Consider the following 25,808-nt stretch of genomic DNA (forward strand, 5'->3'; position numbering starts at 1 on the left):
AGATTCTGTGAACAGTTCGATATAAAAGTTTTGAGCCTCTGTTTTTTTCAAATATTGGATTAAATCTCTAATTTTTTCCCTGAAGAATATCCAAACGCGTACTATATAACGGTTTAAATTGAAACTATTTCGGTATACCACGTTTGTTTCTTATAAGGGATTTTTCCCAACTACCTGTATAAGTCTGTCTCTACAACTGACTAAAACAACCCCAGGTTCATCAACTGAATATCTCAAGATTCGCGTAGTTTTGATTTTCACTGGAGGACTAACTGATCTAAGAAAAAATGGAGTTACTGCTTCTGAAATGTTAAATAGCATAGACTGATTAACATCAGTTACGGTAAGCGGTGATGGCTTGCTCCTAGCATTCTTGATTACGTTTTCCCATTCTTTAGGAATTTCGACGGTTTTAGATTTTTTATGCTTTTCAATCAATGAAAAATCTTGGTCGCAACTTAAAAGTGAATGGCCTCGAGTAGGAAATACATGTGTGATAGTTTCAAACATGTGTAAACCATGGACAAGCATGTACAAAAATTTCATAAGAACATAGTTTTTATTTTGTCCGGCACATCCGTCGCTTATTAGGATAACATTCTTTGTCGTCACCTCATTAGATCATAAATATTGGAACAATAATGAAGCTACTTCATTTTGTCCTTTTCTTCCAATGGTTTCATCGTAAGAGAACATAGTTGCAGTATTAATTATTTCCATCATTGTGCACACCAAATACGTGTAACCATAGCTGTTGCAATTTTCGGTGTTTGTATTACATTTCTTTATCTTTCTTAATTTTCTCAAAAAGAAATTGTGTATTTCATTTCTAAAGTAAAATAATTAGTGCATTTTAAAGATTACATCCTAATCTTAAAAAAAAAACACCTATAAAATTGTAATAAATCTGTTCAAACTTAAGTAATACCGTCTTAATATGGTAGTAAATCTGTTAGACTACGAAGTTTTCAAAAATTACATTTTTTGAGACGCCGTATCATTTGAATTAAATTCTTGAGATTTTTTTTAATGAAAACATTGTTTAGTAAGATTTTTGAAAGGTAAGTTGTGCAAATTGGGGAGTTTTATAGGTAAAATTATTGTATTAGTTACATATTTTTGAATGATTTTTAAACAAAATTCTCAGTTTCTGCCCACACGGTACTTATGCCCATACATTTTATTTATTTTTATTATAACCATAAGCTAGCTTAATTGTTCTTCTTTCATGTCCAATTTGTAAAATTTTATTTGGTCCATTAGTTAAAGAATTATATTAAAATAACTCAACCGTGCACTTCGCCGAACGCTAGTTTACAGTGCACCAATGTTTGTGCGAAGGGTGACTTTATCGTTATAAATAGAAAACTATAGAAGCTATAGATTTAATTTTAGATAAATCTTTATTTAAAGTTTTTTTGTAAGATTTTCTGAATTTTGAATGGCCAAGTCAGTTATTTTCTAAGATTTATATTTTCGGAGTCATTTAATAAAAACTAATTTCGCAGTTCATTTGTTTAATAAAAAAAAAGAAGTGCCCACTTCTGAAAGTTCCATCTTGTTTGATTTTTTCCGAAGTCAAAATCTATAATGACTCCCCTATCTTGTTCCAATCGGAATTCAAATATCAAACTAGTCTATCAAACATATTTAGCTATACAATTAATTACGCTGTTTACGATTAAAGATTGCACAAATATACCTACACATATCATGATAATAAAACACTAGTATTACATAAACATCTGACCCTAAGGCGTTAAGTCTGAAGAAGAGTAAGTAAAAGTTGTAGTTGTGGTCAATAATGTTAATGGAGTACTTAAAGGCAAATGTCAATGTCAAGGTATCGTAGCCGCAATATGGTAACTCATATTACATAATACAATAGAGTGTTATAACAAGGCTTTCTACTGATGTTACATAGATAGTCTTAGCTGGCACACACACACACATAAATACTTGTACGAATTTGAATGTCTATTAATTTCTTGCAATTTTATCTGGAAATAAAACCTATTTAATGGTTAGAATTAAATCCTAATTAATTTTTTATGTTTCTAATCGGTCAAAATATTTTTATATTGTGAAACACCTAATAAAAATTTTATCCACAAAATATCTTCTTCTTTTGGCATCATAACCCTGGATGCGTCTTTGCTGTCCGGGTATGACCTTCCATTCAGACCTCTCTTGCCCTTCTCCCCGATTGTCTTAGATTCATAGTTTTCAGGTCATCTTCCACGTTATACAACCATCTCGTTGGTGGCCCTCCATATTTTTTGTCTTCATATCGGCTTCCATCCTACAAAAAAATTGTGGAGTTCTGAACTCGATACATATATCATTATGGTTATACTTGATTTTTCCAAATATACTCCAAAAATGCTTAAAATTCTCCAAAAAGGAAGAATTCTCAATTTAGAATTTAATACTCTAAAAAAATTTGTAGTTTTGAACTCGATACTTAATATCTTTACGACGGTTTTACTTGATTTTACTTGATTGTAGAAGTATTACAAATCGTATCGCCAGTTGCAGCTTCAGACAATAAAAAGAAGAAGAGGCAAAGTAATAGAAAACAAAATTCCACAATCCTTACTAGCATACCTATTATAGGATGCTTTAGAAGAAAAACAAGAAAGAAGAGAAAACACATTTAAGCAGCAGAAAAACCGATTTAGAAGACAAAAGAGTTTTCTTTGACTCCAAAAAAAAAACTTGGCAAATATTTCTAAAAAGCCACTTTTAAACAAAAATAAAATAACGATGAAGAAGAAAATTGCAAAAATCATTGAGAAAAGTGAGCAAAGCAGTAATAGTGAAAGCGAAAATGAGGATGATTGCCTGTGCATTTTTTGTCAGTCATTACGACATAGTAGAAGAATTTTAAAAATAAGGAAAATGTGTATGTATTTAATATTATAAGAAAATTGCGGTACCTGGATTACGTCGTGAAAGATACTTGGCAGAGAAAACATACTAGGCCGATGAGGTATATCCTGGCTAAATAAAATTGGAACAATGGTACAATTTTAACTCTATTGAGCTATTTATAGACAGTGGTATTAATTGTGAACGCAGTCATGATTACATCCAAACTTTTTAAGGGAGACGGCACTTAAAGAAAAAGAATAAGAGGGGTCGTATTTAAATTATCTACCAAATGGTGTGTGTACAAACATAATCAGTTTATCAAATTATGATATAATATATAGGAGAGATCCTTCATATCAGTTTTATTATTGATGCAATTTTGGTCATTTTTATGTGAATCATCTATAATATACATTTTTGTTATAATTATGCTCTTTCCAAATCAGGTGGGAAACTATCAGTAGTAATTGCACAAGAGCTCTAAAATTCTATATTAATTTTAGAGGTCGAGTGCAATTTGTTGCGATTATTTCATGAATAAAACTGTTCAAAACCAAAATTTTATTGTAATTTATTTATGTAAGTACAAATTAGTACAATTAAACACACAGTTGTTATAAATATTTTACGGTTGAAAGTCATCACTTTTATAATTTTTAAAACATTAATTGTCATTAATGTCACTGAATGTATTTTTTCATAGCATCGAAGGGCATCTGACATAATATACTTGACGACGGGAAATTATCAAAAATTATCAGTCTAATTTAGATTTCTGTAGCTTTCTATTGGTCAGAATCTCCTATGAATGAAATAATCAATATAATGTAAATGTATAGGTCTATTGATAACTTCTCACCTTTACTAGTGTATTCTCTTTTTATTTCACAACGTATTATGTTTTCCGTCTTTTCCGTTATTTTTTGGTTATTCGCGCACTCTTCACTGTATATTCGGTACATGCGAAAATATTAATTTTCCTTTTTTAAGTTCCAGAATACGAAGTGGTTCCCGTTCAACATAATATAAGGGGTATACGAGACGATGTGGAAAACGCCATCGAAGATGACGAATTAGATTCTGCAACTAATAAGTCTAAGATAAGAGAAACTACTAATGATGGAACAACAAATTTAAAACTAAAAGCATTCGGAAAACCATTTAATTTGAGTCTAATTCCTACTCGAGGTCTATTTAAGAAAGGAAAGTTAAAATTGTGGACTATTGAACCCAACGCCACCGCTCAACATGGTGTGGAGTATGTGGAAATTCCGGACGTAAGTTATTAAACAATATTCCAAAAATAACTGAAAAACGAGAAAAAATTGTATTTGCTTTTAGTAATTGTTTAATTTAATCTCTGTGGTCCGAAGTAAAGAAGTACATTTTTTAGTTGAAAACAACTTTTTTGGTTGGCGATTTAATTTCTTTTTGCAGGGCTAATAGCCTAACATGTCCTCAATATGATTGAAAACTTGGAATCAAAAATAACGTACTGGGTCCGACTTATAAAAATTTTTATCTACCGGTGCATTTGAGCTCGTTCCAAATGAAAACTGCCTTAGCTAAAATTGAACTGATATGCGCTTTTGGTAGGTTAACTATTCAGAACACTTCAGTAAAAAGGAATTTTTTCAAAATTACCGGATTCGCAAAATATAATTTTTTTTATTTAAATAGTGTTTAAAACACGCCTTCGCCATAAAATTTAAAAAAATCCCGAGTATGTAAAATATTATTTATCTACTCTATGTCACATTATGTATAAGTTTTTAGTTTGTGAAAACTGTCATTATAGATAGCAGTGCGTGAAGGGTTTAAAGTGTGCGTGAAGTAACAATGTATTTTAAATGGGATTTACTTTTTCCCACACTTTCAATCGGTTTTTTAGCACACTTTCATATAATCATATATCCTTACCTTTCGCGTTGTCATGGTGATGACAATATGAGCAATGACTTACAACAAAATTTTTGACAGTTTTGTGGTTTGAAAGTAGTTAATATTTTTAAATGTCAAAGTTCTAAAAATTGTAGAATAGAAATGAATTCCAGTGACGAAGAGTTACAGTTTTTTTATTTGTTTATCGTAGAAAAAATATTGTATGAAACTGTGCGTGAAGTACTTTTTGCGAACTTACGCGATGTATAGCACTCGCTCCGTTATCGCTCGTGCTCTTAAACTCGCGTGCGTTCGCAAAAAGCATACTTCACGAACTGTTTCATAAATAACTATTTTTTACTTAAATTAGGAAATCTTATTCGCAGGCCCGGCCCTAGGGATTTTGCCGCCCTGGGCAAGATTGGCGACAGCGCCGCCCCCTCCCCCTTTGGTAGAGCCATGACTCACCACCTTCCTTCAGCGATCGCCAACTTAAATCACAGTTGTATTTTTATTGATGTGTGATTTGTGCTAAATTATTTAATATGCCATTTTCCACTGTATTTGAACGATACACGCTTAAAAATACATATGTTTGCAATATTTTCATGAAATTTTACTACATTACTATTATTATATTAAAATTTGCTTTAATATCCAAAAACTCGCTATGCATATCCATAATTACACACTTACTTTTTTAAGTAAGTACTACTCTTTTTATCTTGACACGAGAAAGTCAAGTCTTTAATAATTCTCAAAGATCCAGGGACTCCGCTATTTCGTGTTCAACAGAGATTGTCGCTAGTGCACTCAAACGTTCCTGGGGACATAGTTGATCTTAGTAATGTTTTATTAATTTTAGCTTTGAAAAGCTTCCCTCTCTAGAGGCCACTGCCACTGGTAGGGTTACAAAAATCCTCAAAGCAACACTAACGTTGGGTGCGAAATCAAAATCATACTCTCTAATCATTTTTAGTGTCTCTAGAGGTGTACCTTCTCTTGAGCTTCACAATCTTGGAAAGTACTTTAAGTGCATCTTTTATATCAGCATAATTCAGATCTTTTGACTCATCAAAAGTTAAAGCATAACATAGCTTGAAACATTTACCTGATAAATCACTAGCAGTCATATGCTTAATTTGGTTTATGTCGTACAAAAACTCAAAAAATTTTCCATGGCTCTTAATTTGCTGAAATCTATCACAAATAGAAGTCAACATAAATATATATCGTGTCTCTGGATCTAGGTCCACATTTTCATCTGCAGTCTCATAGCCGAATTGTCTTTTCACTTTCCTCTTTCTTGATGGAACTCTTTTGCGTCTGTCAAATAGTCCTGGAATTTTAAATCACTTCTGAGAGACTTAAAATGGATTTCTGTTTTTTATAATAAACTCACAGCTTGATACACTCAACTTAATATCAATACTCTGCAGTGATTTGCTGACTACGTTGATGTGAAGTAAAATATCATGCCATACCTATTACCACAGAACCACATTTTCCAAACAGCTTGCCTCATGAGCAACTATTTCATCGTTGGCTTTATTGACAGTGATTTCTACAAGAGCATAGATTTCTTCAAGGTAGATTTCTTCATTTCGGTATCTGATCGGAGTAATTGAATCAATTCTCATCTAGTTCCCATCTACACATAATTTCGGACAAAGGTTTCAATGTTATGCTAGAAATATGATTTTTTAGTATAGCCCAACGATGAATAGATGGTGAAAAAAAGTTGTAAATTTTTGTGACTAAGGAAAAGAAAGAAACTGCAAACTGTGAGGCTATACTAGCATCGTTCATGACTTAGTTGAGTGAATGGCTAGAACATGGAATAAAAAGTTCTTCCCTTGTTTGCCCCATCATCATACTCTTGTCCTCTCATATCGTCCAAAGATATTCTCAGTTTCAGTTCATTCAATTTTTGTAAAATAACTTCTGTCAGCTTAGCAATAAACTTCAGCTAGATTTTTCAAATTATTATATCCATTTTCAGTAAATTTACTTTTAAGCGAATTCAGTGAATTTAATTTAGTTCTGGTCCCACTATTCTTATGCGATGAAGAAGGCGGTGTTGTCGATTTCCCGTCGAATAAACCTTGCAATAATTGTTCTTGTTTCACTTAATAATTTTGGTTTTTACAGTTGCATTTTTGATGCTCTTGTTCATAATATTCATTTTTTATAATGTTAAAAACATAATTTATTATTTCTTCATTTTCAAAAATTGGCTGTCCTCTTAAAATTGCCGCCCCTAAATTCGCCGCCCTGGGCGGCCGCCCAGTTCGCCCACCCCTGGGGCCGGGCCTGCTTATTCGAGTACTTTTCTAATATGTTCACCAGAACGAAAACCTCTTAACACTAGATCGTTTTCCATCGTTTTTGCCTCATATTAGCAGTAATTTTTGTTAAATATCTTAAGAATTTCTCAAATATGTCAATTTTATTTAGTAAGCCATGACTGCTTGGGTTGCCATGGAATTTGTTTGAGAATTATAGTTAAATAAGTAAATTGGCCTGTTCATAATGCCACTTTTAAGCAAAGAGGACAGAATATTAATTAAATATTACCGTGAAAAATATAATTATGGTGCAAGAAAAATTGTAAATGCATTTCCTGAGAAAAATTGGCATATTAGAACGATAGGAAGGTTCTTAAGACATCTAAGGGAAACCCATGGGTCTATTGAACATAAAAGTGAAACAGGAAGGAAGCTAAGCTCAAGAACTGAAGAAAATATTGTTAAAGTAAGGGTTGTTTTAGGAAATTTGCAACCTAGCCAATCTGTTGGAACAAGGAAAAGCGCAAAACAAACTAGGATTTCCCGCACATCAGTTCGAAGAATCATTAAAGAAGATTGTCATCTTAAAGGATTTAAAAAGTTTACTGTCAAACACTTAATGCCAATGTAAGAGAAAAACGACTGGAAAGATGTAATTTGCTACTAAGAAGATTCCGCTCACGTGAAGACATTAGAAAATAGTTATTTTCCTAACTAGTGCGGAAAGTGATACTTTCACGCACGAGACTGCCGTTGACCCGAACGACGCGATAGCGGAGCTCGGGCAATCAGTCGAGTGCGAGGAAGACACTTTCCGCTTGAGTTAGGAACAATATTTTTTCTAAGGCCGTACGTTTGGAAAAAAGCCACAAAAATAGAGTTGTATCAATTTTTATTTAGAAGTGAAAATACACAAATTAACTCTTTGACAAGGTTGTCAAAACCAAACTTTCAACATAATGGGTTACCACGACGACGATATTGGATTCCATGACGACGATTCAAAACCAGTGTAATTGTCTACTGATCTGACTTTTAAATATTATGTCAAAATAATTTTATTTCATCTAATTATCAGTAGTAACTGCCCAAGAGCGATTATTTCATGAATAAAACTGTTCAAAACCAAAATTTTATTGTAATTTATTTATGTAAGTACAAATTAGTACAATTAAACACACAGTTGTTATAAATATTTGACGGTTGAAAGTCATCACTTTTATAATTTTTAAAACATTAATTGTCATTAATGTCACTGAATGTATTTTTTCGTAGCAACGAAAGGCATCTGACGTAATATGCTTGACGACGGGACATTATCAAAAATTATCGGGTGTAATATCACAATAGAGTGAGAATATATTGAAAATAATGCGACAGTTTTTCGAAAATTTGTTGTCTGGCAATAGACACGAGAGCCCGCAGGGCTCGAGTGGCTATTGCCCAATGACAACCAATTTGAGTAAAAATGAAGCAATATTTTCTTATTTATTCTTACTGTCGTGTGATATTCGTAAGATTATTTTTTAATACGTATATTATGGATATTTTCTTAAATGTGACAGTTGTCAAAACTAGGAAACTGGTTGCCATTAAACAGAAACAATGTACTTAAAAAAATTCTATCGGTAATTTTCTACAGTAGATAATTCTCAGTATAATTTTAATCTGATTGGACAGAATTAAACACGTGATCATATGTCTTACTATACGATTAGAAGTTAAAATCATTAAAAAATAATCAGTTTAATTTTTATTTCAGTAGCTTTCTATTGGTCAGAATCTCCTATGAATGAAATAATCAATAGTAATTGCACAAGAACTCTAAAATTCTATATCAATTTTAGAGATCGAGTGCAATTTGTTGCGATTATTTCATGAATAAAACTGTTCAAAACCAAAATTTTATTGTAATTTATTTATGTAAGTGCAAATTAGTACAATTAAATAAACAGTTGTTATAAATATTAATTTGACGGTTGAAAGTCATCACTTTTATAATTTTTAAAACATTAATTGTCATTATTGTCACTGAATGTATTTTTCGTAGCAACGAAGGGCATCTGACGTAATATACTTGACGACGGGAAATTATCAAAAATTATCGATTTAATTTAGATTTCTGTAGCTTTCTATTGGTCAGAATCTCCTATGAATGAAATAATCGCGCTAATTTCATTAAAACATTAACACAATAAGATAGATTTGAAATAAATTAGTAAATAATATCTAAATATTAGTTTATTGCATGTATTATAATATATTATAATGCCATATTACAAGGTATTTTACTTTCCCGCACGCTGTGCGGAAAAATTTACTTTCTCGCACGCCGTGCGGGAAAGTGCAACTTTCGGAAACGAAATGCGTGCGTGAAAGTGGCTCTTTTAGCACGGCCGTAGAAAAATATGGTTTTCAGATGAAAAAATGTTTTATTTGCGGCCTCCTCAAAAAACTCAAAATAATAGGGTGTACATATTCTGACGTACAATTTAAGAGAGAACTTCCTCTAGAGTCTAGAGCATCTTTTAATTAAAAAAAGTCATTTCTCAAAAGGTGTAATAATCTCTGTTGCAGTATCCATGTTAGGAAAAACTCGTCTGATTTTTGTTGATGCCGGGGTAAAACTGAATTCAGAAAAATATCAAGAACAAATCTAGCCGCACCTATTACCTGAAATTGGAGAAGTATGTTATGATTACACTTTCCAGCAGGATGGTACTCCTTCGCACACTTCCCACAATACAAGAATATTTTTAAGTGAAAATTGCCTAAACTATATTGAGCCAGAGTTATGGCTACCTAACTGCCCAGAATTAAATCCGGTTGACTATTCAATTTGAGAAATTTTGCAACAAAATTTGTATGACGGACAATAATTTGAAACCATCGAACAGTTCAAAGAAAGAATACAGTTTGTTTGGAACAATTTTGAACAGGGTGTAATAAATGAGACTATCAATTTATGGAGCAGACAACTTCAAGAAGTGGCAAACAATAATGGTGGCCACATAGTATTTAAGTCTAAGTTTTAAAATTATTAAACTGTTTTCATAAATGTGTTATTTGTTAAAATGTTATATTTTCCTAATTTAATAAAAAAATGTTATTTGCGAAGCCAGTAATCCTTTTTACTGAAGTGTTCTGGATAACTAACCTACCAAAAGAGCATATCAGTTCAATTTTAGCTAAGACCATTTTCATTTGCAACGAGCTCAAAGGCACCGTTACATAAATTTTTTTAAGTCCTACCCCTGTACGTTATTTTTGCTTCAAATTTGCAGTCATATTGAGGACATGTCAGGCTATTAGCCTTACAAAAAGAAATTAAATCGCCCAAAAAAACAAAAAAGTTATTTTCAACTAAAAAATGTACTCCTTTATTTCGGCCCGCAGTGTATGTTTTATAATAACCTTATGTACAAAATTTTTAATTTAGTGATGTTTCATGTATTTAACATTTTCGATGATTTTAATTTTAATAAGTAAGTAGGTATGATATGACTGGTTTTAAAGGGAAATAATGTATAATATATTATGCCCGATAACCCAATCGGCTAATACGACCGGTTTATAGGCTCTGAGCTTCGTTGGTGTCGCTAACTAGCGGATTACTAATGCAACTTTCGCCGGAAACTTTTAAATTTAACGCAAAAAAATAATTAAATTTTAATTGATTTTTTAAAGAATTTGCTAATCATTTTGACGTTCTATTGATGAAATATTAATTTCTTACTTCGGATACTTTCACAATTATTATTGTGTAGATGGCGCTAAGATTAATTTATAATTACATATTACGAAATAAAAAAAAAACTTAAATTCAGTATTTAAAACGTAAGTATATTTAAGGTAAAAATATATACCACAACTTTGACCAACTAATATTTTTTATAATTAATGTTTTTAATTTTAATTTTAAATTAATCACTTTGACATTTATGTCAAATTTCCAGAAAAAGTTCACTACTGGCGCTCACGGACTTTTAAATATCCCTTCTACGTACGAGCTCACAGCGTATAACAGGTTTTGGGGGGTCAGTCGAAATTTTTTTTAAGAAAGGATTTAAATATTTATTGTCTACTTCATTTTTAAGATATTTCATTTTTTGATTTTTTAATTTATGGTATTAAATATTACAAATTGCATAGGTCAAGCAACCAGCTAAAGCGTTAATGTACGAATAAACGCATTATGTTTCTTTTAATATGTAATTAAGTTTTAGTTATATAAGTGGAGATATGTGATTTCAGCTTCACTTCATTGCTGGTGTTGTGCTCTTGTAACTGATTTCTGATTTCTAGACAACGCCATTCAATAATTACAGGAAGTCGTTAAAGATTGTACTTATTTAGTCTTTGGAAATGTCGCTTTAAGTCATGACTATACTGTCACTGAACCAAGGTAAATAATGATTTTACGGTGGCTGCTCTGTCTACAATCTCCAAACCGTTTATAGTTTCATTTATACCGCTTTAATTTTATAACAGGAGAAATATTGGTACGACACCGAAAGTAGAATAGATAGTAATCGGTTTTATATTCACTATTGCCGTGATATTAGAAAGTGTGTTTTCATATTTATATATTTTAAATTGTATACATTATACACGAGGTATGTGGTATATGGATATCACATAGATAATAAGCTTCTGAAGCCCTTAAACGGGGCCATCTCGGTCACCGTGGTCTTTTCAATTCTGACGGGTCCACCCAAGTTTTTTAACGTATTTTGGGGTGCTGATTACGAAGTTCGGGGGTGGATTTTGATCCGAGTGTTCAAACAATTGTTATAAAAAATTTAATTGCTATAAGGCTCTAGCTCATAAACTAAAAGATAAAAAAAATTCAAATGAAATTTGTGTTTTGAAAAAGAAAAAATAGTCTAAGTAATAAAGCTTAAAATAGAACAAAACCTCGCAATTTTTATAGAATGGATCGACTTGCTTGAAAATTTAAGAATAAGTAGTGAATAGTTCAAGGATCCAAATCTATATCATGCCGAAAGGCGCTTTTACCATGGGGGTGGTTGCCACCCCATCTCGGGGGTAGAAATTTTTTATTATATTTTGACTACAAAAGTTGGTTAAAACGTTCATTCTAAACAAAAAACGTTTTATACATTTTTTTGATAAAACCGATAATTTTCGATTTATTTGCTATCGAAATTGTTAGTTTTATATCGATTAAACAAAGTGCTTAATCAGTTTTCTGCTAATAACTCCAAAAGTTTTCGTTTTATCAAAATAACTTTACTTAACAAAAATGTACCTTATGAAAAAATAAACAAAACCGTTTTTTTTTAATTTTCTTCAAGACCAATCGTAATCGAGCTACTTTATTATATGTTGGCTCTTCTTCGTCAAATTCTAAATATGGTAGTTTCAAAGTCAAAAGACGGGAAAACGATGCATTTTTCAAGGACAACTTGTTCAAACTAATTTAAAGTACTTAAAAATATCTATCTCCAGAAATAAAAAAAAGTATCTAGCTCAAAAATTAAGTGACTTATAATGGAAGGAATGTCAGTCCCTATTTTTTTTTCAGCGAAAAAGTGATCGCAAGCAACCCCCTAATCACCACCCTAATTAAAATTAGTCATTGACCTTATTTGGTCTTTTTTATATATGTATTATTAATAGGTTCTAGAAAATAGTTAAAGAGAAAATTCTATAAAACAGCCATAAGACCCGCTATGATGTACGGAACTGAATTTTGGTCAGTGAAAAAGAAAGAGGAACAACGAATGCATGTGGCGGAAATGAGAATGCTTAGATGGATGAGTGAAGTGACAAAAAAGGATAAAATTAAAAATGAGTATATTAGTGGAAGACTAGGTGTGGCACCAATTGATTCCAAAATGAGAGAGCATAGGTTGAGATGGTTTGGCCATGTTCAACATCGCGACGCTAATCACCCAATACGAAAATTTGCTGAAGTGCAGATTCCTGGAAGGAGTAGGAGAGAAAACCAAAGAAGACGTGGGGGAGACGATTAGGCAGGACATGTTGGTAAAGGGGATTAATATTGATATGACCCAAGATAGAATAATTGTATGGAGAAATGCAATTAGGGAAGCCGACCCCGCATAGGGATAAGGCAAAGGGAATGATGATGATAATAATAGGTTCTAGAAGTTTGACCGGCTTAAAACGATTAGTTTTAAAAAAAAATGAAGGTAAAAGCGAATAACGAATTTTTGTAGTTTGGAAGAAAATGGTTTTTCTTCAGAATAGCAAGATTAGCATCAGAGATACGAAAAAATGTTTAAATATTAAATTGTAGCTCATTTAATTCCCAAGAACCTGGTTTGCAAACATTTTCTCTACGGCAAAAATTGAGTGAGCTACTGACAATTAAAACTTGTAATAACATGAAAAAACCACCTTTACCAACCCTTTCAAATTCACCTCTTTTTGCGACTGAGGATTTTAAAAATATTTAATATTAATACGCCTATAGATCTTGTAAAAACCTACAAAATTATTTTTTAACCAACTATCTACGATTAGAAATATAAAAAAGTTACGGTTAAAAAGTAAATATATTTTTTTGAAAAAAAAAAAAGGAGAAATCCAATTGGAATCATAATAATGTAAGTTAGCGGTGTTTTAAGTTATTGGCCTTATTTATTCTTATTTATTTATGTATTATTAATAGATTCTAGAAGTCTGACTGGCTTAGAATGATTCGTTTTAAAAAAACTGGACTTAAAACGAATAACGAATTTTTGTAGTTTGGTAAAAAATACCATTTTCTTCTGAATAGAAAGATTAGCATCAGAGATACGAAAAATTGTTTTTATATAAAATTGTAGGTTATTTAATTCCTAAGAACCTGGTTTGGAAAAAATTTTTCTACGGCAAAAATTGAGTGAATTGTAAATGAGTAATATGAGTATATCGAAAAACGTTGACTTTTTCTATAAAAAACTAACATTTTCGATAGCGAATAAATCGAAAACTATTAATTTTATCAAAAAAATATATGGAACATTTTTTGCTTAGAATGAATTTTTTATTAACTTTTGCGGTCAAAATACAACAAAAAATTTCCACCTCCGAGATGGGGTGGCAGTGGCAACCACTCCCATGGTAAAAGCGCATTTCGGCATCATATAGATTTTGATCCTTGGACTATCCACTAATATATCCACTAATTTTCAAGCAAATCGGTCCATTCTGTAAAAATTTTGTGGTGAAAAACTTCGGTTCCTGGCCTACAAACAAAATAGCGGTTACTAAACTTTAATCTAATGATTAAACTCGAGATATTGTAAAGTTAGTGCAAAATGGTTGAAAAATAAGTATTTTTCGAAGCTTTGTCGATCGTAACTCGGCTTAAACGCATATATTCTTTTTTTCATGATCATCTTTCAGTGCGTCACAGTTTTTCGATTTCTTTCTAACGTATTAAATTGTATATGACAGAAAAAAAGGCACGTCGCTGATTACTTTGGTAATTATTTCTAGTTCGGTGATTATTCTAGTTGTCGATAGATGGCGCCATAATAAAAAAATATTTTTTTTAATTAGATAATAATATTACAAATATAATCTGTATAATTTATAAGACTATACAAATCAAAGAAAATACCATTTTATAAATGCAAGAAACACATTTGATTTGTTTTTATTCCAAATTGAAAATAAAATGTGACAACTGTCAGATTTAACTATAATGTCATGTTAGAATAAATGTCATAAATGTGTATTATCACGGACTTACCATTTTTCCTATTATTTGTTACGCACTGAAAAATGATCATGAAACGGACAATACCTACTAGGATTGGATCCCGCGTACCAAAAAAATTTATTAATAGCAAGCTGCAAATTTGTTAATAGCTTAACGGTGTCTAGTCGGACAAACTTTGATGTACGGGAACACTGGAACAGGCGAGGTCTTAATTGTGGAACAGGTTACAGGTTTCGAACGTCAGACTATGAAAACGTCCCAGTTATTTTGTCGGACAGAACTTCCAATTGATTTATTACCCTTTGATTAAACTCTCATGCAAAAATCAGACTGACTGCTATTTACCTCCAACATAATTCCTGTCATTTGACATGTTCTATGTGTCAGACTTATCAAAATGCCCAACATATATGTCGGGCAAACATATTTTCATATATAATTTGCTATTAAATAAGCTTAAAAACAACCAACTAGTTTTCACAATCATAAACTTGTAAGGATGACACGTTCCACAATTAAAATCATGTTCCACAATTAAAACTTCCCCTGTTCCAGTGTTCCCATACATCAAAGTTTGTCCGACTAGACACTGTTAAGCTATTAACAAATTTTCAGCTTGCTATTAACCTTCCGATGACCAACCTTTTTTTGTGACACGGATGGCCAAGGGGGGGGGGAATGACCCCAGTTCAAAAATGTCAAAAATGATAAATAACAAAAAAATTAAGTTTTTTTTTAATTTTTTCTTATGGCATGGACTTTTTGTCATTCAGCCAGTCAAAACATGAGTATTAGTGTCATGTGTAGTGTTGTGTTTATGTTGAGTAAGTGTCTTGTTACTTTACAAAGTCGACGTCAACTACTTGGAATTACACATTATAGACGGTATTTTACTAAACATCAACTTCAGAATATATTTTTTATTCGTAAAATATAGGGAATTTTTTTTATTTTAAAATATGAGGATATCTAGAATGATATTAAAGTCAAATAAAAAATAATGACTTAAAAATTGAAAATACTTTTGAATTTATTAAAGAAAAACATACGATGGGGTCACAATTTCCCCCGCTTGGTCATCCGAAGGTTAATAAACTTTTTTTTATACTCGTGATCCAGGCCTATACATGAGCTCTCCAGTCTCATTTGAAAGCTTAATTAAGTTCAAAGCTCAATCAACTTTCAAAAATAATTTGATAAATTACTTAATCTTTATTTGGATTAAAGTTATAACCGTTTGAAGTTGCAGTTTTCTTTAAAAAATTGTAAATTAATTTGTCTATAAGCGAAATGAATCTGCGTCCTGGAACGTTGCGTCCTGGAGCGTTTGTATACAGATACGTCCTGGAGCGTTTTTCTGGTTATACAGGAGCAAATGAAATTATGGATATAAGTAAAATCACCAATCCCAAAATAGACGCTTTTATTTACACTAAACCCGGTTTTCTAGTGACGTTAAACGTGTGGAGCTTATACTCTTATACACTTTCATACGGATGTCACGTAGATAATGAGATTCTGAGGCCCCAAAAAAAGTTTAATTTTGATGCCTCCAAGCACAGACAACCACTTAAATGTAAAGATCGCTCTAAAAACTTGTGTAAATGTAAAAAGCTTTGATTTCCTTTATATCTTGATGTTGATGTCTCGATGTCGAAATAATATAAATAAATAACAAAAATTACCGTTCAAGTTATACTAGGTACCAAATAATGACCCTTATGTGATTCATAATATATATCACAGTGTATAACATTTAGTCGCTCATAACCATCAAATCATCATCACCAAAAATCATCAAAACAAAAAAAAATAGAATATCTAGATCATGTAATGAGAAATCAAGAACGTTACGGCCTTCTCCAACTGATTCTCCAAGGGAAGGTAAATGGTAAAAGAGGACCGGGAAGAAGACGCGTTTCCTGGCTTCAAAATTTACGAAAGTGGTATAGCACGACTACCACTGAACTGTTACGCGCTGCGGTAAACAAAGTCAAGATAGCCATGATGATCGTCAACATCCGGAACGGATAGGCACTTTAAGAAGAATATGTAGTCGCTAATAAAATATGGTTGATGCGACATTTTTCTTTAAACAAAAAAAATGTCTTTTTCCGGTTGGCTTTCATTATAACATTTATTTTATTTTAAAAATGGTGATGGTGAATATATTAGGTGTTCTCTAGTTGGTCTAAGATTTCCTATCGGGGTCAACTTACATTATCTTCGCAGTATAAACTTCATCTTTTGGCTTTAAACAACATATTTAAAAATATTTATTACCTTGTGTTGCAAATGAGCAGATAACGCCCAATTTTAACGATGTGTTTATCAAATCTTTTGGACATCATTAATTAATTATGAAAAATTGAGTAAATTCAATGCTAAATGACTTATTAATCATTGCTATTAATTATTACAAAATGTATATGCGCCCATGCAGGATATTATGTAAAAAACAGTGCCGGATTTATAATATTACCGCTGGGGGTTAATTTAGTAGCCGGTCATCGCCATTCAACTATTTAAATTAAACTATACTACGAATTATTTTATTTTACTAATATCCAGTTACTGTACCGTTTTTCCCCAAATTTTTATAACTGCATGGATTTTTCTGAAATTTTTACAGTACAAAAACATAAGTTATATGGTGTCAATGTGTGCTACTACCCCTGGAGTTGTTAGCACCCCATTTTCGGGGTTGAAATTTTTACACTCAAAATAACCCCGGCAATTGAAAAAAAATCAAATTAAAAAAAAATATATAATATAATTTTTTGCTAGAATAAAACTTTGAGTTATTAGCACTTGAAAAAGTTTATTTTTCGCAAAAAAAACATGTTTTTCAATGATTATACAAATAACAAAAACAAAGCGTTTTATTGAAAAAACTAGTCCAGGATCTGGAGCCGGATTTTGCTAGTGATCGGGAATATGGACAAACTATACGGTAGCATGTTGGATTAGTCATGTACAGCTGCGATCACTTAATAATTTACACCCTCATTTTTACATTTATTAGGATTTATTTTTGGATTTATTCATGTACTTTGATTTTTTAATTTTAATCAACCTATTCTGTGTCCGCCACTGGTAAGTAAGGTTACTTTGATATAAGCAATGCGTTTATACGAGGCAACAATTCAAAAAATCGGCTACTAGATATCTAATGGTGTAAACTATTCAGTAGCCGCAGCTGTACATGATTGGGTCTGTAGACCCCAGAGTTGTAGCTCATGAAAAGTAGGTTCTATATCATCGTAAGTTCATTACGTATAATATCTTAGAATGCTCCAGTATACGCGTTCTAATATATCCTAAAATCTATTATTGTTTTTTTTTTACTCTCGGCAATATTTATAAACGCAACTACATTTTTTTACTCTTCGACATTTTTCGAGTCACCAATTCTTTTAAGTAATTTGAAAGAAAATTTCAAAATTAAAAAAAAATTAATATACAACCAAAATTTTTTAAAATTAGTACATACTTTGAACCGGTCAAACTTAAAGATCATATTATAAACAATACATCTGTAAAGTAAATTATAAAGCGGTAACGGTTAATTTCAATTGGGGTGCTAATTAGGGGGAGATTTTTACGATTTCTGTTACCAAAAAAAAGGGACCAACTTTATATTGAGCATAACTCACTTAGTTTTAGTAACTTTTATAAAACGATTAAAGTAAAGCTTTTTTTAAGCAATTTTAAAACGTTATTAGTTTTTCCTCTAAAATGTTTAGTATTTTGTTATTTCAAGTTGAAATATTCGATTTGGAATTTGATGAATTGGATCCTATTTTTCACGAGCTACAACTTTGCTTCTACTGAATCCATTGACTTTATAAATACAGTATTTTTTTCGCTTTTTTATAGGCTACATTCTTGATAGGAATAGGTTTTTCGAAAATTACCTATTTTTTAGTTGTTTGCGAAAAACATATAGTTTTTTTGTTGAAACTAAACATTTTCGAAACATTACCGGTTTCGAAACTTATTAGTCTCTCATCAGGAGGCACATATGCTGCTCTCCCCGATCCAACCAAAACAAACCCCAGCGTGCAGTCCCGGATTGCAACGAACGAAATGGCATAGATGCCCTAGCGGCAACTTCTAGCAAAAAGACTAAGTTTTCACTCTAATGGCATATAAAACAACATAATGCTATTCTACATCCCACCAGAATGAAAACAATGGGAACCTTCTCTGGTTACACCTCCGAGGCTTCTACAATTTGCAAGCCATACGGATGCTGAGACTAAGGAAGACTAAAATTCACGTCCCATCTGCTCAGCGCGGTAAAGTTCCAACGAGAATGGTTCCCTTCATACTCCACACAGAGTAAATGTAAATCAAAAATGAATAACCATTTTCAATTTAAAATGGTTATTCATTTTTTATAATTTTTTAATTAAGTATTTTCTATGGGAAATAAGCCACAATTTTACTAAAAAATTAATTTATTAACGTTTCGAAGCCCAAATCGGGTTTCGTTGTCAAAATACAAAAAAACTATTATAATAAACAAAAATTTTGTTGCTAAGTAAAAAAATTCTTCTAATAATTTATTTAATCTGACTCACTTATATTGGCAATTCAGACGTATATTATACATTTTAAAGTAGAAGACTTTAAAATGATATCGCCAATATTTATGAGTTGCGTTCCTGGGACGACTTTACTAAAAGAGAGTTCAGTCGATTACATGAAATCAATCCCAACTCAAGAATATCCGTCGCAAAAAAATCATAGCATGTGATCTGTCTTTAAAAAGACAACCAAATGCAACGATGACAGTAAAATTCTCGCGGTAAATAATATTTCTTTCTGTACTAAAAATCAGTATTCTGTAGTCATTTGGTCCAGAATCATACAGCAAAAGAGGTTCTCTATTCCTTGTTAAGGTGAATTCTTCTTAAAAGACAATGTCTCTACAATGAACTGCAAAAACTAACAGGGCTTCTTCCGCTCTGCGAATATTATTTATGGTTCTTTTCAAGCTATAAACTTTTGGCAAAAACATGCAACAGCACTTTGGCTAAGTCGAATGGGCGCACTACTGATAATACGATGTGGAGCGTCTTGTGAATTTATCGCGTTTTCGCGGATCTTATTGTAAACATCTGCTTTCTCAACTTCTCTAGCATCAGCAATATGGTTATGACATCCAGTTTCTTTACCAATAACTTCTTTTACTGTTGTAGCTCGAGCCCGGCACTTTGTTTTAAGGTGTTAGTCACATCTCCAAAACACTTTTTCATCCCCTTTGTCTTTTTCATACAAATAACCACTAATCAACAATTTTTTTCTTTTTTTTTTGTACTGAGAACAAATGTAGCAGCCATTTAATGGTATGAACTGTCGATTAAACTATTTCGCAATGAAACTTAAAACTTTCTAATTCTTTCGTACCCCGATGAAATTAAATTACAAAGCCATTAAAATAGAATTACATGTGATTCAGACCATCTCAATTGAATGTGATCATCGGCAAAGCCATTTATAGTGTCTCCCCCAAAAATCTGCCTGGGTCTTAAAATGCAGGTACTTGTTGTGTTATAATTATCTTTTTTTTTGGGAGGTGAGAATCTTCAAAATACCGTCTGGGAAGGTGTCCCAGGAGTGTCAGATTCGATCCGTCACGCTTCACCGTGCCGAACCGCCTACCGACTAAACTCACCTCCTCTTCCTCCAGCCGACAGGTCTGGAACCGCTCTTGGCGAGCATGTCTGTCATGAGCAAGACCTGTCGACCTTACTCATAACTCCCCTCGGGCACCCTCTGCGTGCACACCGTAGATTAAGTGGCCGCCCAGCCGCCCCGTCCCGCACACACCCCGCACAAAGACCGGTCGTTGAAGACGACCGTCCCGTGCAACCCATCTGCGGGTGGGGCGACCGGGGTGCCCCCAATCCAACATGAACTAGCAAAAAGATACCAGTCGACAGTTACGAGCAACCCCAAACATTCGGGCTTTCATCAATTCGCACTCACACCCACACCCATTCATTCTACAGTTAAAAGGAAGCAGTCAGTGAGGTTGGGTGTAAAAATCCTCCCCCACTACCTGATACAAAACAAAAACAGACTAAAAAACAAGACAAAACAGAAAGTAAACAAAACAATACAAGGCGGTCAGCATGGGTCAGATGTAAAAAATCTTCCCCCTGCTGACTATCGCTTACAACACGCAACACATTTGAGTAATAAAATTGATTTAAAATGATAAATATTGTATAAATAAGATTGAAGAAGTAAATAAGGAGATAAAACAAGATAAAATAAATAAATAAGTAAAACTAGTTAAAATAAGACAGACAGCGCAGGTTGGATGTAAGGGATCCTCCCCCCACTGGCTGCCCTCTATGACACAAAAAAAACGTCAAAAAATAAATAAATAGACGGTCATCCCGCTTGCAGTCGCCTCTCTTTCTTCTCTTTGTGTTTCATTGTCTTCGTGAGGAAAGCAATGATCAGGTCGAAGTCTCTCTTGCTATTGATAGCTTTATCAATTAGCTCGTGAGGCTCGCCTAGAGGGGATCCCAGTCCCAGTTGCAGCTCGGTACGTCCCATCTGGTATGAAGGGCACACGAAGACGACATGCTGCGCGTCATCCACTACTCCACACTCAGGGCATAGATCGTCCACGATTTTCCCTATACGATGAGTAAATTTCCTGAACGATCCATGTCCCGTCAAAAATTGTGTGAAATAGTAGCTGACGCGCCGATGCCAGCACTCGTACCACCTCACCACATCTGGAATCAGGGATCTCGTCCAGGCCGCCGTCTCGACTTCGGCTGCCCATTCCCTCTGCTACATCTCTAGACTTCTTTTACTTTCTTGTGGACCTGAACCTATTGCCCCGTTGCCCCTCTGGTACATTCGGACTCTTTCTCTGGCCAGGATGTGCACCGGTACAGACCCAGCCACCACCTGTAAGGCAATTGTTGGTACGGTTCTGTACTCGCTGCACACCCTGATCAGGGGTTTCCTCTGTGTCCTAAGGAGCACGTCTTTATACTTTTTCATTCGAAGGACCTCGTGCCATACTGGGGCTCCGTATAAAACTATGGATAAGATGGATTGTGCCATCACTATTCTCTTCTGGGATCCAGGACCCCCTATATTTGGCATACATTTATTTAGTGTAGAGGTCCTTTCTTCTGCCTTCCGACATGCTTCTTGTACGTGTTGTCTGAATTTAAGCTTGTCGTCGAAAATAATTCCTAGGTACTTAACCGTCTTTTGCGGTCTAATTACGGAGCCTTTGTATCCGAATATTATGTCATCTCTCTTTCTTGGTCCCCTTAAGATAATGGATTCTGTCTTCTCTACTGCTAACTTTAGATCATTCCTCTCTATCCAATCTGCGGTCTTCTTTATTTCTTCGTTTACTTTTTGTATTATTCTCCTATTCATGTCGGCTTCGACCAGTAAGGCTAGATCGTCCGCGTATGCAATCGCTCTCACTCCTCTCTGCCTATTTACTTCTAGTACCCCGTTGTGTAATATATTCCAAAGTAAGGGTCCGAGGACTGACGCCTGGGGTACACCCGCGGTCATTTCTTTCTTCTTTTTCTTCGATATGCATACGATTCTTTCAGATAGATAGTCCTTTATTATGTTGAACACATACTCTGGAGCCCCAAATTGGACTATTCGGTCTACTATGTGACCCCAGTTTGCTGCATTAAAAGCATTTTTTATGTCCAACAGAACAAGGACCACCCATCTTTTTTTACTTGCCTTAGCCGCGTCCCTTATCGAGGTCGCGGCGTCGACTGTCGATTTACCTTTTCGAAATCCATATTGTTGATTTGATAACACTTTCTGATCTTCCAACACGCCCTCCAGCCTCTTCTTGACAAGCCCTTCGTAGAACTTACCAAGGCAGTCCAGAAGGCATATTGGCCGATAAGAGGCTGCTGAATCGGGGGGTTTCCTAGGATTTAGGAGTAGAACTAAGTTCGCTTCCTTTAAGTCCCTGGGAAACTCTTGCTTCTGCAATAGGTCGTTGTATATTCTTCTGATCAAATCTGGTTTCTCCGTTGCTATTATTTTTATTGCCTCTGGTGGCAGCCCGTCAGGGCCGGGAGCTTTCCCTGTCTTCATCTCCTGACCAGCTGTTCTTACTTCCTCTTCCGTGAACTCCTCTACCATCGTTGGAAATATCTTGATGAAATTTTGATGATCCTTGGTAGGAAAGAGGAGCTCAGCTGATTCCATCCGCTGGTCTTCGTCGAGTCTATATGGGGCGATTATTTTCAGCGTCTTCATAGTGATCTTGTACGCATCGCCCCATATATCTTCGTCCAATGCTTTAATCAGGGTCTGCCACTTTTCTTTTTTCTCTTGTTTTATTTTTTTTATTTAACGTTTTCTTTAGATCTTTATATATTTCCTTGAGCCCGAGGTTGCCCTGTCTTCTCGTATAATTCCTTCGAGCTCTGAGGCATCTCTCCCGTAGACCTTCTATCTCATCCGTCCACCAGTAGGGGGATTTTTTATTATCCTTTCTCTTCACGGTGGCCAAATTTGCTGCACTTTGCAGTGCTCCTCTCAGTTGGCCAAGGTCAGAAATCTTTTGTTCAATAATCTTCCTGACCTCCGATAGATACGTGGTTTTGTTAAAATACATTTCCGTGTGTCCTATCGGCCGCCTTATTCCCCCTTTAACCTTTATTTCGTATTGTATATACCGGTGGTAGGTGAATAACTAATCGTCAAGGACATTTCAGCCGTGCACTCTCCTGGATAGCCCTTCACTCGCGAACGTAATATCAATGTGTGTTCGGCTGATCCCCCTTACGAATGTTGGTTTGTTATTGTTTAATACTTGGAGGCCAGCCTGGGCTATCTATTCATTCCATATTTCCCCCTTTCTGTCGTTTATGGGGGCACCCCACAACCTCGATTTCGCGTTAATGTCCCCGGCGATCATCACTTCTTTTTTGTTCGTGGCGGCGCTCATTATTTCATCTACGATTGCTTTGTATCTTATCATAGGGATATTTGAGGACACGTAGCATGCTAGTAGGCTGAAATCCCTTAGTTTGATGAGGATATGATTTCCTCCCCTGACAATACCACGCACCCCCAAACCCCTATTTCTAAAGGCACCGCCACATTCTTCCCATTATCCTGGACCCAACCACCGGTTATTTTTTTGTTTGGTTCCGGGACGATGAGCAAGTCTATTTCTAGCTTGCAGGCTTTTGCGTGGACAAGGTCGTGTGCTCGGCGTGCCCTGCCCACGTTCACCTGCAATATCCGTATACCAGGTTGATCCTTGAGGTCCACTTTGGTTCAGTTCCCAGAGGTCGTTTCTGCGTCGGACTCACGTCTTTCGAAAAAATTAAAAAGCATAAAAGCTAAAATAAATAAATTAATTAATATAAATAAAGTAAATAGATACGGTATATAGATAAAATATGTAAAAGTAAGAGAATTCAATAAATAAAAGTGGTTTAGTAAAATCGAAATAATAAAGTAAAATAGAATAAGTAAAACAAATAAAATAGATAAAATAAATAAAATAAATTTTATAGATATAAAATAACACCTAGGTGGGCTGTATATGGGCCCACCTTCGTTTTCCAAGGAGTCTATTTTATGTTTGGTTAGCATGTTTTATGGGTTCCCCTCTCCTCCCCTACCGTATACAAGGGATCAGTACGACGGACAGGCCATTTTGTCCATCCTATGCCCTTCTTCTTTGCATACCGAGCAGTACGGTTTATTACCGCAGCTTGCAACTGTATGTCCCGTTTGGAGACAATTATAGCAGCACGCCGCCCTGCTCTCTTCCTTGCAATCGTAAGTGTTGTGCCCGAACTTTAGGCACTTGAAACACCTAACTGGATTGTGTCTCTCCATTATTGGACACACGACCCACCCTATTTTTATTGAGCCGTACCTCCTTAGCTCTTCCGCTCTGGAGGGGCGTACGGCTATCGTAGCTACCTGCTCCCCATATCTGTTTGTTCGTAGAGTCTTGACTTCTATCTCTCTCGGGAACGCCTGTAAAGCTCTTTATCATTTCCTTTAGAGTTTCCTCACCAACCCCGGGGTCCAACTTCGTAATCGTGAAGAAAGTCTCCTTTTCTTCTGATTGCCGTGTCCATCCCGTTCATTTTGCTGTCCAGTTCAGCCCTCAACTTCTCCGCAGCCCCTCTTCCCTTTAACTTTACAAGTAGATCCCCCCATTCGTTCTTTTTAACTTCTCCACTTGTAGACCGATCTTTCCAATGTCGATTTTTTCTCTCATTTCGCTAAGAACTTCGTTATATTTTCCCCCATCTTTATAAGGAGGGCTTCTTCTTGTTCTGCATTGTTCTCTGCCTCGAGTTCCTTCCCTCTTACTATCATCTCCCATGAGATATTTTTCCTCTGCCCCATATATTCGAGGGCTTTCCTTATGATCTCCTTGTTAAGGTCGTTACCGGCTAAGACCCGTACAACCTCTGGTGTTTCATCCATCTCTTTCTTAATTTTAAGGTCGTATATATCGCCACCCCTTTCTTTTTCTATTCCGGCGACGAACGTGTACCAATTTTTTTTAAATTTCTTTCCTCCTAAAGTTCCCAAGGAATTTGATTTCTCCCTCGTTCACTTCCTCTAGTGTTTCTGCCAGGTCCTTTCCCACGTCCTTTATTATATTTTCTACCCTCTTGTCCTTCACATCCTTTTTTGTTACTATCAGACATGTTTTCTTCTCGACCGTTTCTAGTAACCCCCCTTGTTCCCACTTTGTCTTTATATATGCTTTCTCCTCCGATTTGCTATTACATATACTCATGAAGGTTTTTTTTCCTCTCCCATTGTTTAGAGCCCTTCTAATTTTTTCTTGCTCTTCTCTCTGTCTTTCTTATTCCACTTTTAGCTTGCAGTGGTCGCGTTTTACTTCTTGTTGTGTTTTTTCGGCTATACTGTCGTCTTCTTTTTTGTTGTTGGTGGATTTTATGAACCCTAACAGTTTTTTTAATTCCGTGTCCATCTCCACCTTTTCCCCCTTTTCTTCGCTTAGGTTAGTAAATATCTCTATTAGTTTTATATTTAAC

General features: G+C 34.4%; 1 protein-coding gene across 5 annotated transcripts in view; it reads left to right on the top strand.

Moving 5' to 3' along the window:
- Window positions 1-25,808, top strand: part of LOC114333699 (A disintegrin and metalloproteinase with thrombospondin motifs 16) — a 764,845-nt gene that overhangs the window by 526,473 nt on the left and 212,564 nt on the right. For all 5 annotated transcript variants that reach the window (XM_050650343.1, XM_050650342.1, XM_050650341.1 and 2 more), the window contains exon 4: window positions 3,865-4,151. In XM_050650343.1, coding sequence (XP_050506300.1) covers window positions 3,865-4,151 — 287 coding nt within the window. The remainder of the gene's footprint in view (window positions 1-3,864; window positions 4,152-25,808) is intronic.

Source organism: Diabrotica virgifera, chromosome 5, assembly GCF_917563875.1.
Source record: "Diabrotica virgifera virgifera chromosome 5, PGI_DIABVI_V3a".
In the NCBI taxonomy this organism is placed as follows: Eukaryota; Metazoa; Arthropoda; class Insecta; order Coleoptera; family Chrysomelidae; genus Diabrotica; species Diabrotica virgifera.